The sequence below is a fragment of the Panthera pardus genome, unplaced genomic scaffold (assembly GCF_024362965.1).
Source record: "Panthera pardus isolate Hobbes unplaced genomic scaffold, ASM2436296v1 HiC_scaffold_11, whole genome shotgun sequence".
NCBI classification, from domain to species: Eukaryota; Metazoa; Chordata; class Mammalia; order Carnivora; family Felidae; genus Panthera; species Panthera pardus.
In genome coordinates this window covers 90760262-90775672 of record NW_026526666.1, presented here as the reverse complement: position 1 = coordinate 90775672, position 15411 = coordinate 90760262, and the positions used below count along the sequence as shown (strand labels likewise).

The window sequence follows — 15411 nt, the reverse complement described above, 5'->3', positions numbered from 1 at the left end:
TCTGGGTTTATTTTACTTGGAATTCTCTGGGCTTCCTGGATTCAGGTGTATGTTTCCTGTCCACATTAGGGTAATTTTCAGCTGTTATTTCTTCAGAGAAGTTTTCTGCCCATTTCTCTATCTCCCGTCTTCTGGGACCTCTACAATGTGTATGTTTTTCTGCTGCATGCTGTACCATAGGCCCCTTAAGCTATCTTCATATTTAAAAAAAATTTTTAACTGCTCTGGGTGAATTCTGCAGTGTCTTCCAGATCACTGACCTTTCTTGTATTTGATGTAATCTCCTATGGAAATCTTCTAGTATATTTTTCAGATGAGTTATTGCATTCTTTGGCTCTGTGATTTGTTACTTTCTTGTATTTTCTACCTCTTGGTTGAATGAAATTCTGTGTTCATCAATTATTCTCCCAAATTCTGTGAGCATCTTTATGACCTTTACTTTGAACACTTTCTTAGGTAAATTACTTATCTGTTTTGTTACAGGTTTTTTTGCTTCTTTGTTTGGGAGTTTTACCTTGTTCTTTCATTTGGAACCCACTCTTCTGTGTCCTCATTTTGCAGGACTGTTTCTATGGGTTAAGTGGAACTATCTCTCCTGGTCTTGAAAGAGTGGCCCTGCATTAACACTGAAGCGTATTACTATTTAACTTTCTCTTACTTCTAGTTTGTCAAACTGACTGTTTCAGAACTGGGGGGCACAGAAAGGCAGTCCCCTCTGGCCATGAGAGCCCAGTGCCCAACAGGCATCCTCTGTGGATCCATTCCCCATAGCTTTATGGTTCTCAAAGGCTGAGGTACCTGTGGGTCAAAGCCCTTCTTTCCTCAGGGAGGAGTTCCATATGTGTGAGATTCGTCCCCCATAGTGGGTTGCTGTGCAAGGAGGTGGTGTTTTGGGGGAGACGGTATCTCTGCTACCCATCTTGATGTGTCCCCTTTATCTTTTGTGAAGCATCTGTTCACCTAGTTCTCAAGTTCCTTTCAAAGGGAATTATTCCACATGTAGCTGGATATTTGCTGTATCTGTAGGAGGAGGCTAAGTTTAGGATCTTCCTATGCTTCCATCTTGAACCTCCTCCCTTTCTGGGTTTGGTCCTGATCTTCTGCATGAGGTACAAATGTTCTTTGTTCACCCCCAGCACAGAGCCCAAGGCGGGACTTGAACTCACAAACCTGAGATCTAGAGTCAGATGCCTAACTGACTGAGCCACCCAGGCACCACAAGAGATACAAATATTCTTGAGGGCAGACACCTTGTCTGTCTTTTTCACCATGTATTCCCTCCATGCCAAGACCATTCCTGGTACACAGCTGACATCTAATAATTATTTGTGGAACAAATTAATAACAAAATCCACATACAATCAAAGTAACTATTCATTTTCACTCCTTATCCGATTTCTATTCTTATGCCAAATAGCTCCAAGGAAAGAAAAATGTGATCCTAGGCAGGCCTCAGTGAAAATCCAACCGCAAGTCAAAAAGCAAGCTTGATCATTACTGGTCATGGCCACAAGAGGGACTGGTACCTTTTTATTATCCACAACTTTATGGACGTAGATGGTGGCTTGAGTGTATTCACGTAGGTCCCTCTGCTGTTGACATAATAAGCCCTCTCTGCATTCTGGACAGAGTTCTAAAGAAACAAAGTAAATCAGAAGTGGCTGAGGAATTAATGTCAAAGAAAAAAAATATATAAAAACAAACATCAAAGCTACCAGGGAGCATTCATTAAATAACTATTACTCATATTTTCTATTAATGTATTCCATTGAATGCGTTTACTATAAACAAATAAATAAAGACACAAATAATGGAATGGGAATAGGATAATTCTCACCTGGGGCGTATTAGTTTGGACCAACACATGCTCTTTAATTTTAAGTAGGGAATACAGCAGTGACATCCCCTCCTTCCCTCTTAAAATGTCACATTTTAACTACACGGAACATAAACAGATGAATATGAAAACTTACTTGGCTCAGAAATATACTGTGTTTCTGAAGGGTTTACATCTCCCACTTCAGTTCTTGTGATTTTAATTACATGATCCACGACAAAGAGCTTTTGAATCATTTGCCACTCGCCGGGCCATATGAGAGCTATACTGTGCAAAAGAACCCAACATGCCTTAAGACACATGGAAATGAAGGGAACTAACATAATCCATTAGTCTCCCAAAACCAAAACATCAAAAGCAGTATTTAATACAAAGAAGTTAAAAAGGAAAAGATACACCTTCCTCAACAATGAACACTAGATTTCCTCATACAAAACAATGGTGTTACAGCAATGAAAGTAAAGGGACTATAGTTACAGGAAGCAATATGGCAACATTTCAAAACCTGAAACTGAATACACAAGTTAGTTACAGAGGGATATCATATAATGCCCATTTATATAAAACATTTTTAAATATGCAAAATATTAGTGTGTGTGTGTGTGTGTGTGTTTAAGTAGTATTTCTGAGGATGATAACCCTCAGCATCAGGCCTGTGGTTACCGCAAGGGAGGAAGAGAGAGAGAAAAGGGGGAATGGAAGAAACGATAAGTACCGAGGGACCTTAGATTTTATTTGAACTGTTTTTCTTTTTTTTTTTAAAGTCAATTTTATTTATTTATTTTCAATTTAAAAGAGAGAGAAGGGGCAAGTGGGGCAAAGGAGCAGAGGGAGACAGAGATTCTTAAGCAGGTTCCATGATCAGCACAAAGCTCAAAACAAGGCTCGATCCCACGACCCTGGTAACATGCATGACCTGAGCTGAAATCAAGAGTCAAACGCTCAACTGACAGAGCCACACAGGTACTCCTGAATTGTTTAACTTTTAAGCTGGCTAATACACACATTTCTTTTATTATTACAGACATTTTCCAGATGTCCAACATTTATAGCACCCACCCCGCAAAGAGGAAGGAAGGAAAAAGAGAGCTGGGGGAGAACCTAGAAGAAGAAACAGATTAACTCTCAGTTTCCATAAACGATGGTAAAGTATTAACACGGATAACAAACTCCCCGCCTCTAGCTTACTGCCAAAGAAATTGTTATTTGTGTGTTCTAATTTTCACGGTTTATAAGGAATATCAGAGGCATTCTATCTTTTCTTACACAGTTAAAAATTATTTGAAAAGATCAAATGGCAACATCAGGAGTGAGTTTCATATTAAGAGCCCTTATGGAAGCACTTGGCAGGTGGCACAAAAAATTTCCATTTTAAGACCCCAGAATTCCTGACGACCAGTTCAGTGGCTCCGCTCTGGTGCCATGCTGCCTTCCTCCTCCTCGTCTGTTTCCTGAAGCCTGGGGGCTGCAGGAAAAACAACTACAATCAAGATCCCTGGTGATTCTGGGATGCTGGAAGACATCTGCTAGAGAGGCTGTATTGGTACCCGAAGCTTCTGGAAGAAGAAGGCAGGGCTTCAGGAAGGACAAAGCACAGAAAAAGAACAAGGTAGCCTCAGGGGGCTTCTCGCCTGTTAGGGAGAGACAGTCTTGCTTTCTTTAAAAAAAAAAAAAAAAGTTAAGTGCTCACTCTGGTGGAGTTTATGAAACAACACTCCCCACAATTCAGCAAAGGCCCAGATTCTTCAAACAGACTGCTTATGTCAGAGGAAAAATAACCTAAATATACTTTATTAGTCATTAGAAAATCACATGGAGGTGCCTTGGTGGCTCAGTCGGTTAAGCATCCAACTTTGACTCAGGTCATGATCTCGCGGTTTGTGAGTTCGAGCCCTGCGTCAGGCTGTGCTGACTGCTCAGAGCCTGGAGACTGTTTCAGATTCTGTGTCTCCCTCTCTCTCTGCCCTTCCCCCATTCTCTCTCTCTCTCTCTCTCTCTCTCTCTCTCTCAAAAAGAAATAAACATTAAAAAAAAGAAAAGAAAAGAAAAATAAAAATCACATGAAGAGAAGAAACTCACAGTTTAGAATCTTCTTTGGTCATGGAAGCAAATGTAAACATGAGTCCCCCATGGGGGCACAGAAGAGCACTGTTTCCAACTGATGACACGGGACTACATCTTGTGGGTTTTCTATTCAAAGGAGACAAGGAGGATCAACACACTTCACTATGGCAATGACTTCAGATTTTTAAAGTAATTATTTTAAAATTAGACACACATTTAAAAGGATACTAGTTAAATAAATGTTTTCTTAAGATTATTTAACTTAAACAAAAGAAAGCTTTTAATATGTGTAAAAAAAAAAAAAAAAGTAACCATCAATGGTACCATGATCAGAATTCATACTTCTTAATTTTTATTTTCTTTTTTAAGTAGGCTCTATGCCCAACATGGGGCTTCAACTCATGGCCCTGAGATCAAGAGTCACATACTCTACTGTAGGAGCAAGCCGGGTACCCCTAGAACCCATAATTCTTTTTTTTTTTTCAATGTCATTGGAATTTTGACATTTATTTTTAAGAGACAGAGCACAAGGGGGTGGGGGGTGGTGGGCAGAAAGAGAGGGAGACACAATCTGAAGCAGGCTTAACTGTCAGCACAGAGCCTGACGCGGGGCTTGAACCCACGAACTGTGAGGTCATGACCTGAGCCAAAGTCGGATCCTTAACCGATTTGAGCCACCCAGGCGCCCCTAGAATCCATTATTCTTAAAATACTAAAGTGAACAACAACAAAAGGAAATAGAAAATGTTGGGTTCTACCTGACAAATTTCCGCCATTCTTCTACAAAGAACTGTGACACAATGTACAGGACATCTGTATCCTGGAACAGAGAAGCACACACAAATGCCTGTTAACTCGGTGCGCACGTAACCGAAACCCTTTAGGGATAATGTTTTTCCATGTACTGTGGTTCTCCTTCCTCAAGTTTTATAACTAAAATGTAAATACAGCCCTCTGCCAAGGAACCGTAAGCTAGAATAAACCCACTGATTAGACTACCAAAAAATGAGAATCTGGGTTGTTCTGAAACAGTTCACTGGGAATTTGTCAAGAGCTTTGAAAAGGTAAGAATTCCATCCTTTGTGGGGATCATTATACCTCTGGCCAGTTACTGAGACATGGTCTGTTTTTGTCCTGGAACAAATTCGGAAGAGAAGTCTTTTGCTCGTTTGCAATCATCTTATGTAAGGCTTCATTTTCTTCCCCTTCTCTTTCTAAAATCTGAAAAAAGAGAACGAAGCAAGAGGTAATCAACCACCTCCTGCTGACGGCACAGGGCTTGCCTCCTCCCTACACCCCCATCAGAAGTACAATGTCAGCTCTGAAAAGTCAATCCAGGGAGGCGGCATGCGATCCCCACAGATGCCAGCACAACATTCAGTACCTTGCACTGTGAGCAGCATTCTCTGTAACTTGGAAACTCCGGAGCCTTTGGAAAGTACTGTTGCAGTTTGTTCCAAGCGTCTTTAGAAACAAGTCGTCTTTCGTTTTCAGATATGCATAACTCCCCTGAGTTAAAAAAATGAAAAAATTATATTTGGGGGAAAACAGCTTTAAAAGGTCAATATACACACCCTTCAACAAATCTATCTTCTATTACTTAAACTTTAGGAAAATTTGTATGTATTCTTTTCCTTATTTTCTGTAATTTGCACCCTCTTTCCCTCGTTTCAAAAATCTGTAGATTTCATCTTCAAGGTCATTTAATTCTAAAGGTGGTAGCCTTTCCGGTATATGCTTCATCTAGGTCTGCGGTTGAAAAATTAGGTGATAAAATCACATAGATGAGACCAGGGCGGGGCAAGAAAGCACTAATAGGGCCTGCAGGGACCCTGGTGCCCCTGTGACAAGGCAGGGTGTTCAAGAGAAACGCATCTCCACCCGCAGTTAAATGCCACGCTTCCCTACAGGTTTTTTCTTTGCTTTTATTTTTAATGTTTATTTACAGAGAGTGAGAGGGAGGGGAAGAGAGACAGGGAGAGTGAATCCCAAACAGGCTTCCCGCTGTCAGTGCAGAGCCCGGCGTGGGGCTTGAACCCACAAACCTCGAGATCATGACCTGAGCTGAAATCAACAGGAATTCAACAGACTGAGCCACTCGGATGCCCCTGTGGTTCCAATTTCTATTGTTTGGCTGCTCCCGGTTGATAAATTAGTAAACTGCATTTTAGTCATTACCCAAAAAAACTACCGTTAAGTTCTGAAAGCCATACATTTGCTTCTACCCCCATAACTAAGAGTAATTAAGCCAGTGACCTTTCTAAATACTGTGTTGTCATTTTGGCTTTACATATTCTATGTAATAAATAAATGGAGAATCAGAGAAATTGGTATACAGACTCACTGTAGGTTGTTTACAAGGAAGCTGGGATATGACCCCAGATCTGTCTCATCCAAACTCCACAATTTCTAACACCTCAAAATGCATCTTCTTACCTTACACCTCTTATTGAGCTTTGAATACTCAAGAAAAGGTTATTTTGCATTAAAAAAACATGACCAGAGAAAATAGGTCACACTGCAAAAATTAACTTTCTGAGCAGGCTGTTAAATTTCCTGAGGCTATGAAGATCCACTCCAACATGTCTATCCCCAGACACAACCAGGGAATTTTTTTTAAGTTAACTGGTTTATCAGATGTTAATTTAGTGCATCTTTTTTCGGTGAAATACGATGCAGCCATCAAAAAGATTACAGTAGGTTTTCACAACCGATTTAGAAAAAAAACTCCAAGGCAGTTACAATTTTAAAGGGGTTTCTTTCCTTTCTCCCAAAAAAGGACTAAAGAGGACGTACATGCTATGTATATACGCGCATGGTATCGCACGGTGTGGTTCAGAAAAGCAGTGTGAATAAAGTAAATAATACAAACACACACACACATTAATAGCATGTCATGTTAACCATGGATGTGTTGCCCTTGTTTTAATAAGAGGTTATTATTTTTTTTTAATATATTTTGAATTTTTTTTTACATTTATTTATTTTTGAAAGACAGAGCACAAGTGGGGGAGGGGCAGAGAGAGAGGGAGACACGGAATCCCAAGCAGGCTCCAGGCTCTGAGCTGTCAGCACAGAGCCCGATGTGGGGCTTGAACTCACAAATCGTGACATCATAACCCGACCTGAAGTCAGACGCTTAACCGACTGAGCCACTCAGGAGCCCCAATAAGAGGTTATTTTTACGTAATGACTTACTTTAATGTGGGATGGGTATAAAGAACAACCTAAATTTATTTTGAAGTCAGAAGAGTATACGAATCATTCATTTTGCTGCAGTTTAACTGTCCCCTGTGCTCCTTGTGATGTGTCTATACTTAGGTACAAATCATTTTAATAACTGCTGTGATGATTTAATGTATCTGAATATGAGTTATTATGAGGTCATAAACAACTTTTTTTAGACTTGTATTCTGCAATAAGTTTCCTAAAACGTGAAAGGAAAAAGCCTATCAACTAAGTTCACTCTTGACCAACATCTCCCAATACAGATCAAACCAGTCATGAAAGATTAAATTCACCAAACACACTTGGATGGCCTAATTCCCAAAGATTCTTCTGACAAACACAGAAATCTAGTAGTAAACAATGAGTTCACACATTGTGTGTAAATACCCTCACCCACAAAATCTAGGTTAAACTACAGTAACTTGGGGCATAGAACACCTGAAAAACACATAAAAATAAAACGCAATGCTGTCCAACTATTAACCAATCTGTATAACAAAAGAGGTTTAAGTTACGGGAAGGTTATCCACTTAAATGAATATACAATGAACTGGGTAAGAACACTTAATACATAGAAAGTATCTGCAATAAATACTGAACTCTATGGTAGTAATCGATCTCCTAATGGAGTATAATCTGGTGATTAATTCACATAAATCTCTGATGTATTAAATATACACGGGGCTTTAGAAATACATCAGGATTTTACTATACAAATATGCAAATTCAAAAGAAGGACTTCCAGATAAAAATGACATTTATAACTGTACTTTCAGTGCCTCCTCAAATATCACTACACCAGAGGAAAGGGATTTTTAAAAAAATTTATAAAATCATGGTGACAAAGAGAACACAGAGGGAGCAATGCCAACAAAAATGTCTGAAGCTTAAGAGCAAATGGATGAGACAGAAGAAAAATTAATTTAAATGTGGTGTAGGTCAGGAAGTAACCAGATTTACTACACAGCAGAACAGCCCCCATCGACCCAGGAATCAGAAGCACACAGAAGTAGGGATGAGATTGCAAAACAGGAGAATAGACCAAAAGTCTCTATTTAGGAGGCAGTTAAAATTCTCACGCCCTTCCTCAATGCCCTACAGATAAAAGCCACTCTACCCACAAAAGACCACAGGCTTCCCCCTGCACTGGAGGACAGAAAGTGCAGACATGAATGCGGTCATGAGCTGAGAGGGGGACCAGTAAATGTTTCACACAGAAGGCAAAGGCTCCCAAGCACTCTTCTCTCTTACAACCCCAGAGCAGCGACAGCGCAGTCAGCATTGTCCAGGCATGAAAATGGAAAATGCTGATGGAGAGATCCGAGCACCCAAGAACAGACACCAACAAGGAGAACTCCCGAGCACAACAGCCCAGCCACAGCACCCTAACAGCAAAGCTCGTCATCATCAGCTGCTGCCACACACACCCGGCAACCAGAGAGCATCTTGCACAGTACGTGAGGTAGGGCCTGCGCCAAGACAGGCCCGGGTGAGATGTCACAACACTGGGGACAAAAATCTGACAAGCTACCAGAAATGGAAGGGAAAAAAATACCTATAAAGAATGGCTCTGGACAAATGGTACATTGAAAGAGCAACTCTTCCCGCGCTTGGCAAAACTACCCTTCTAGTGTGGTGAACTTGAGGTGATTCTCACCTCTGTGTGCCTCACTTTACTTATTCATCAGTAAGACAGATAAGACAGTAATACCTCTCAGCGTTGTTGTAGAGATTAAAGGAGCTAATACCTATACGCTTAGAAAACGACTGGGCACATGGTAAACATTCAATAAATGTCCACTATCATCTTACTATTATTAGTGCGATTACCACCACCACCACCACCACAGCTCGGGAAGGAGTTTTAATATAAATCTAATGAGTGAAGTGGGTTTCTAAGGTACAATATGCTGCACCTGTAAACCCTGGCATCCATGGGCAGACAGTACACTGACAAGTGAGGTCCACAAAATCCAGTCGTTGAGAACCATACTTTTGAAATATGAGGTAAAATAGGGGTGCCAGGCCGCCTCAATCAGTGGAGCACTCACTCTTGATCTCAGAGCACCTGGGTGGCTCAGTTGGTTAAGTGTCCGACTCTTGGTTTCAGCTTAGGTCATGATCTCACAGTTCGTGGGTTCGGGCCCTGCATCGAACTCTGCACTGGTGGAGCCTGCTTGGGATTCTCTCCTTTGCTCTCTGCCTGTCCCCAGCTCATGCTCTCTCTCTCTCTCTCTCTCTCAAAATAAATAAGCGTTAAAGTAAAAAACAAAAACAAAACTAGATAATGTACAGCAACAAAATGCCACGAAGCTGAGATCAAGCCAAAGATCTTAACAAAACAAAACCCCAGCTCTTGTGCTCAATTTCTGCTGAAGAGTGCAGCCCAAGTTCTGAAATCACACTCAGGTCTGCCATGCTTTCTGTCAAAACTGTAATCCTGAAATGACAAGATGAGACAAGAAGTGGGAAGGCAGAGCAAAAGTCAGTGAGCTAAGGATTAAGATGACATCCGACTTGCGACGCGTTTTCCAGCAGTTGGGCAGCACCTCGCGGGAAAGTAGCAATGAGCCACAGAATCCTCAACTCTCGAAAGGGAGACAATTACCCCACTGTCCACACCCATGCTATGATGGATTTAAAAAAAAAAAAAAAAAAAAAAGCTGACACCACAGCAGGAGGAAACAAACTGATCCACTCTTGGCTATTCGCTTCACCTTTATCTGCTTGTTCTGTCAAGCACTCCAGAGGGCATGTCTAACCCACATGTGTGTTCCTAGTGTAAGGAAGGGCAAAATGGGAGAAAGGGTGATGTGACAGGAAAGACAGATGGGCTTGGGACCCATGACCCACAAACACCGGAATCCACATCCCACGATGACACCCCCTCCACGTGGTATGGTCAGCAAACGAGTGAGCTCAGCCACTCAGCTAGCAAGCTAAAGCACAGCGTGATAATGGTCAGCAACATCACCATGCCAAGCATCACTCACCTGACAATTACTGTCACTAGTGTCTTCAAGGAGTCTTGATACAAAAGCACTAAGGTGCATGAGGGTAAATATGAGATTATCGTGCGCTGATTCGGAATGAACTAATGAATTAAGAATTGGATACAGTTAGGGGGCTCCCGGGTGGCTCAGGTGGTTAAGTGGCCAACTTTGGCTCAGGTCGCGATCTCACGGTTCATGGGTTCGAGCCCCGCATCAAGATCTGGGCTCACAGCTCAGAACCTGGAGCCTGCCTCAGATTCTGTGTCTCCTTCTTTCCCTCTTTGCCCCTCCCCGGCTCATGCTCGGTCTCTCTCTGTCCCTGAATAACTGAATAACAATGTTTAAAAAGGAAAAAAAAAAAAAAGAATTGGATACAGTTAGAAATGAGAGAGGAGGAAGGAGACTTATGCAGTAAGTGCCTTTGAGAAGTTGATGCCTCTTTGATGTGCAGACAGCTAACAGAATGGGAAACTGTGTGCCATATACAAGGAGTCCCTTGCAAAAAGTTACTTATTAGAAGTGAGCACTAAGACCAAGTAAGAGATAATCAAATACACAGGATTGATTTAAAAAAAATTGGAAATTATCATTAAGAGAACATAGCACACAGTAGCTACTCAATGGATATCTCAGAAATGAAACCAGAAGTAGCCCTAAGAATAAGAAATACATGAATTTTGTTCTGAGAGTATTCAAGTCAAACAAAGACTCTCACTCATGGGACATAACGGACATTCCTGCCTTCAAACTCAGTCTTTCAATTGACACACGACAAAGTTTCTTTTCTAAATATGGTAAAATCCTATTTTGTATTTTTTTAAAAAAATTGTTTGCAAGGAAAGAACATATGAGAGGCCCTGGCACGAAAGCAGGCAGTAAGAAGTTAACTGGGGAAAAGGACGGGAGAACAGAAATAGGAAAAGTCAAGCAGATTAGAAAGCCGGTTTACTGCACCATGACAGCCACATCAGGGCCTACTTCTCTCAGAAACCCGGGGAGAATACTTAACAAAACATCTGTGATACACTAACGTCAGACTAACAACACAAGATGTATGCTTCTAGGGCGCCTGGACGGCTCAGCCGGTTGAGCATCCGACTTTGGCTCAGGTCATGATCTCGTGGTTCGAGAGTTCGAGCCCCATGCCGGGCTCTGTGCCGACAGCTCAGAGCCCGGAGCCTGCTTTCGGATTCTGTGTCTCCCTCTCTCTTTTCCCCTCCACTGCCCGCACACTGTCTCTCTCTCTGTCTCTCCCTGTCTCAAAAATAAAATAAAACATTAAGAAAAAAAGATGTATGCTTCTAGCTTACCATGTGGGCACAGAATGTCTTCATTAAAATTTAATTCCTCCTCCTCTTCTTTCCTTTCTTCTTTTGATTCCTCTAATCAAAAGAAACACAGATAATAATCATTCTAGCTGTTATATTTGAAGGTCAAAGCAGCAGTACCGCTGAGCACAATTCCGAACAAAGAAAACTTGAAACATTCCAAAAATTAGACCCAAGTGATTCGTACATGGTTATGCTAAGAAGCGCTATGTTTCTTTCCCTTAAAAGGAAAGAAAAATATCTGAATGGCAGTTTTACTTTTTAAAGATCTAGATTATGCAAGAAAATGTTCTTTTTTTTTTTTTTCAAGTTGAAAAATACTTTACATCTCCTTCCATTAATTCTAGTCAAGCTATTCAGAATACAGGATCTTAAACCAAGTTAATCATCCACATGTCACGTTATTTTCACCTACCTCTTCTTTTAGGGGTTGAACGGAAAACTTCAGAAAAGGCTAATGAGAAATAAGGACTTAACCGATAACATCAAAAACGTATAATAAGAACTGTGCGTTTCCTGTTAACATTTCTCTTCTAACATCTGCTTTTACTATTTGTCTGCATTGTGTCACCATGAATTTGTAGTTGTGTATACCAGGAACACAATCCTTAAGCATAAGGAGATTAGAATGACTACGTAGGGGTTTTAGTTTATGTTAAGTATACATTTTTAATACGCTTAAGATAATATGTAAAGAATATTTATTAATCATTAAAAAACTCAAGTGGAAGGGCACCTGGTTGGTTCAGTTGGTCGAACACCTTGGTTTCAGCTCAGGTCATGATCCCAGGGTCCTGCAGTCAAGCATGGAGCCTGCTTCGGATTCTGTCTCCCTCTCTGCCCCCCTCCCTCACTTGCGCACGTGTGTGCGATTTCTCTCTCAAATCAGTAAAAAAATGAAAAAGAAAGGACACTGACCAGGTAACTGTCTCTTCATTCCGTCACAAACACAATGAACTTCTCAAATAAATGGCCATGGTTAATCTCAGTGATAATTTTGAAAGGCACAGTCTTGACACTGCTCTATCATTTTTCATCTATCAGACTAGTAAAAACTGATGTGAATGGTATACTCTTTATGTTGACAAAAGCACTGGAAAACAAGCCCCCAACATACTTTCTGAAGGAAATTTACCAATACGAGTCAGTACATGGCAATTCCGTATGGGTATGTCACGGTATAGTTTATGACCACTGACACACTAGTTTTCAACATTACCTTTATTTAAGGTGTTGCCGTTCATCTTCCCGTTGCTTTGGTCGACGTCCCCATCCTGTTCGTCTAATTGCTCGAGAGCCAGCTGGCGCCAGCTGCGCAAGGAAGATTTCCCTACCCAAAACCCGTCATTGCTGTGGAACAGAGACCACGTGACGTCACGCAAGTAGTATTTCCTGAGGCCCCCATCCCCTCTTTACCTGTAAAGGCCACAACTAGAGCGAATTACTAACATTCAAACTCTGTTGTCCACACCATTTTTATCCCCCTCCTGCATCCTGGCCATTTTTCCTCATCACTACTGAATAGCACAGATCTCATATTCATTCTGGTTCCATCCCAAATCTCGTCCGGCTTCCTCAGTTACGTTCAAGCTTGACCCGACTCAGCTGGCTACTTTCTTTCACGTGACTACCAGGCACAACTACATATAGCTGTGCCTTCAAGGACATCTGTAGGTACTCTCACACACATCCACGTCTATATGCAAACACACATCTGAGAACTCATTAGGCTGTTTACAGAATGATCAAAAACAGTGAATAATATTTATTTGGAAAACACGCACCTTCAATTAAACCCAGACATAACAGGTGCCATACTAAATGCCACCTGATTTTGTTGGTTCCTGGGTGCAAGATACTCTGTGGAGTGATGCTCGACATACTACAAGTACCCTGGGTATTTTCGACAAGGGCCCTCCACGGGGGACCATTTGTTAATACACGTCATGCTCTCTAAAGGGGGCACCCCCACGCCTGCCAGGAGTACTGACAATTCCACTCCCGAACGCACTAACATGCTGCTTGGTTTGGTCGGACTGCAGACCCACACCTCTGCTTCTACTTGTCTAACAGAGGGAGTGCAGTCACAAAGGCTGTGTCACTTGGCTTTCCTTATCTTTGCCGCAGTGGCAACCATTGCGACATTTAATCTAGCTGTCAACCACCGCACCACCCTTTCCTCAAAACATCCTAACTCCTATGGTCTGGAACTAATAAGCCGCTTCGTGATTTCCTCTACAACTGTTGCAGCTCGTCATAAACAGCATGCGCTGTGTAACATACCCCTTTACTGTTGCTTTTAGCAGATTATTGACAGTTTTATAGTCTTCATTTAGTTGATTCTTCAGACGTAACACACGACAACGTTCTACCACACACTCCTTACACAGGGCTTTCACTAGAGGGAATGAAAGGAAACGGTTCATTCACATACTAATTTCCTGATAGGGAAGTGTCAGTACTACACAGAACACAGAATTCTCAATCAAAGTTGCATGTTTTGACAGCAGAGCAGATTAGCATATATCCTACGTTGCTTAGGCGATACAGATTTCAAAACACCAATATTGTTCTGTACATAAAGAACAATGCGAGGCGAGATGTCACCATTCGCTACAACTACCTACGCTATCTACTATTTTACGAGATTTAGATGCCTATTTTACAAGACTGTAGTTAAATAATGGAGGCTCTCAGGTGGGGGGGGAGGGCACAGAGGAGTGTCAACATATCTGACAACTATAAATGTAATGTTAAATGAGAGCTTCGTGGGGGTATGAAATATTGGAACACTTCAAAGCACAGAAGGCACAGAACACTACAGGGAAAAACACCACCAAGGCCCCAAACTCACAGCTGCAGGAATCACGAAATGTGATTTTGTTTTTTTTACTTTATTTATTTACGTTGAGGAGGGTGGAGAGGGGCAGAGAGAGGAGGAGAGAGAATCCCAAGCAAGCTCTGCACTGTCAGTGCAGAGCCCGACGTGGGGCTCAACTGAGCCACCCAGGCAGCCCGGAAATGTGATTCTTGGAATGATGTAATCACTGCTTAGTTCACTGATCGTGAATCAAAAACAAATTGGGAAAGCAAAACTCCAGATGTGTACAAGAGAAGGTCTGAATCTTGCAGTTAAATGCCAGTTTTTATGCAGTGAGTTGTACGACCACGCTCCCCCTTTCTACTAAATTAAATGCTGTTTTCGGAAAGGGGGAACGTGGTCGCACAATTTTATTAGATTCACCGACAGACTGGAGGGAGGCCTTGTGTGGCCAGTAGCTCATTAAAAGGAAAGTGTTTTGAGGAGAGACAACCGGAAGCAAACGGACTACGGACACTACGTGGTTATAAATACCTCTGCATTCAAGGTGGCATCAAGTAGCTTCCATTCATAAGCTAAGTGAACAATCTACGGAAGTCAAATCAGATGTGCAATCTACCAGACCAAGGTTCAAGTACTCTGAAGACTACTGTACAAACTAATAAAAGACTACCACGTGGTTTCCTCAAAAGAGGAAAATTTTGTCTTTGAGAGGGCAAAATCCATCGTTAAAACTCAAAGAAAAGTGTCAGTTTCTTAGATTCTAACATTACAAATATATGAGGTCTAGGAGCACCTGGGTGACTACACTGGGTAAGCGTCCAACTCTTGATCTCGGTTCAAGTCACGATCTCACGGTTCGTGAGTTGGAGCCCTCTGTCGGAAATCTGTGCTGCCAGTGCGGAGCCTGCTTGGGATTCATTCATTCATTCATTCATTCATTCATTCATTCTCTCTCTCTCCGCCCTTCCCCCGTTTGTGTGCTCTCTCTCTCTCAAACATAAATAAATAAACCTTAAAAATAAAATAAAAATAGCTTATAAGGTCTAATGCTGCATAACTTCTCTCATTAGCAAACCCTTTCTGCAAAGCGTAAGGAGCATTTGCTCTGGCTGTCACAGTTTGGGTGAGATGATCAGA

The 15411-nt window shown here is 41.6% G+C and overlaps 1 protein-coding gene across 7 annotated transcripts in view; it reads right to left on the bottom strand.

Moving 5' to 3' along the window:
* Positions 1–15411, bottom strand: part of USP48 (ubiquitin specific peptidase 48) — a 115561-nt gene that overhangs the window by 20722 nt on the left and 79428 nt on the right. For all 7 annotated transcript variants that reach the window (XM_053898845.1, XM_053898841.1, XM_053898840.1 and 4 more), the window contains 9 exons: positions 13734–13848; positions 12670–12800; positions 11433–11504; positions 5286–5410; positions 5000–5122; positions 4660–4721; positions 3917–4027; positions 1974–2104; positions 1527–1633 (listed from right to left, as the gene is read on the bottom strand). In XM_053898845.1, the coding sequence (XP_053754820.1) occupies positions 1527–1633; positions 1974–2104; positions 3917–4027; positions 4660–4721; positions 5000–5122; positions 5286–5410; positions 11433–11504; positions 12670–12800; positions 13734–13848 (977 nt within the window). The remainder of the gene's footprint in view (positions 1–1526; positions 1634–1973; positions 2105–3916; positions 4028–4659; positions 4722–4999; positions 5123–5285; positions 5411–11432; positions 11505–12669; positions 12801–13733; positions 13849–15411) is intronic.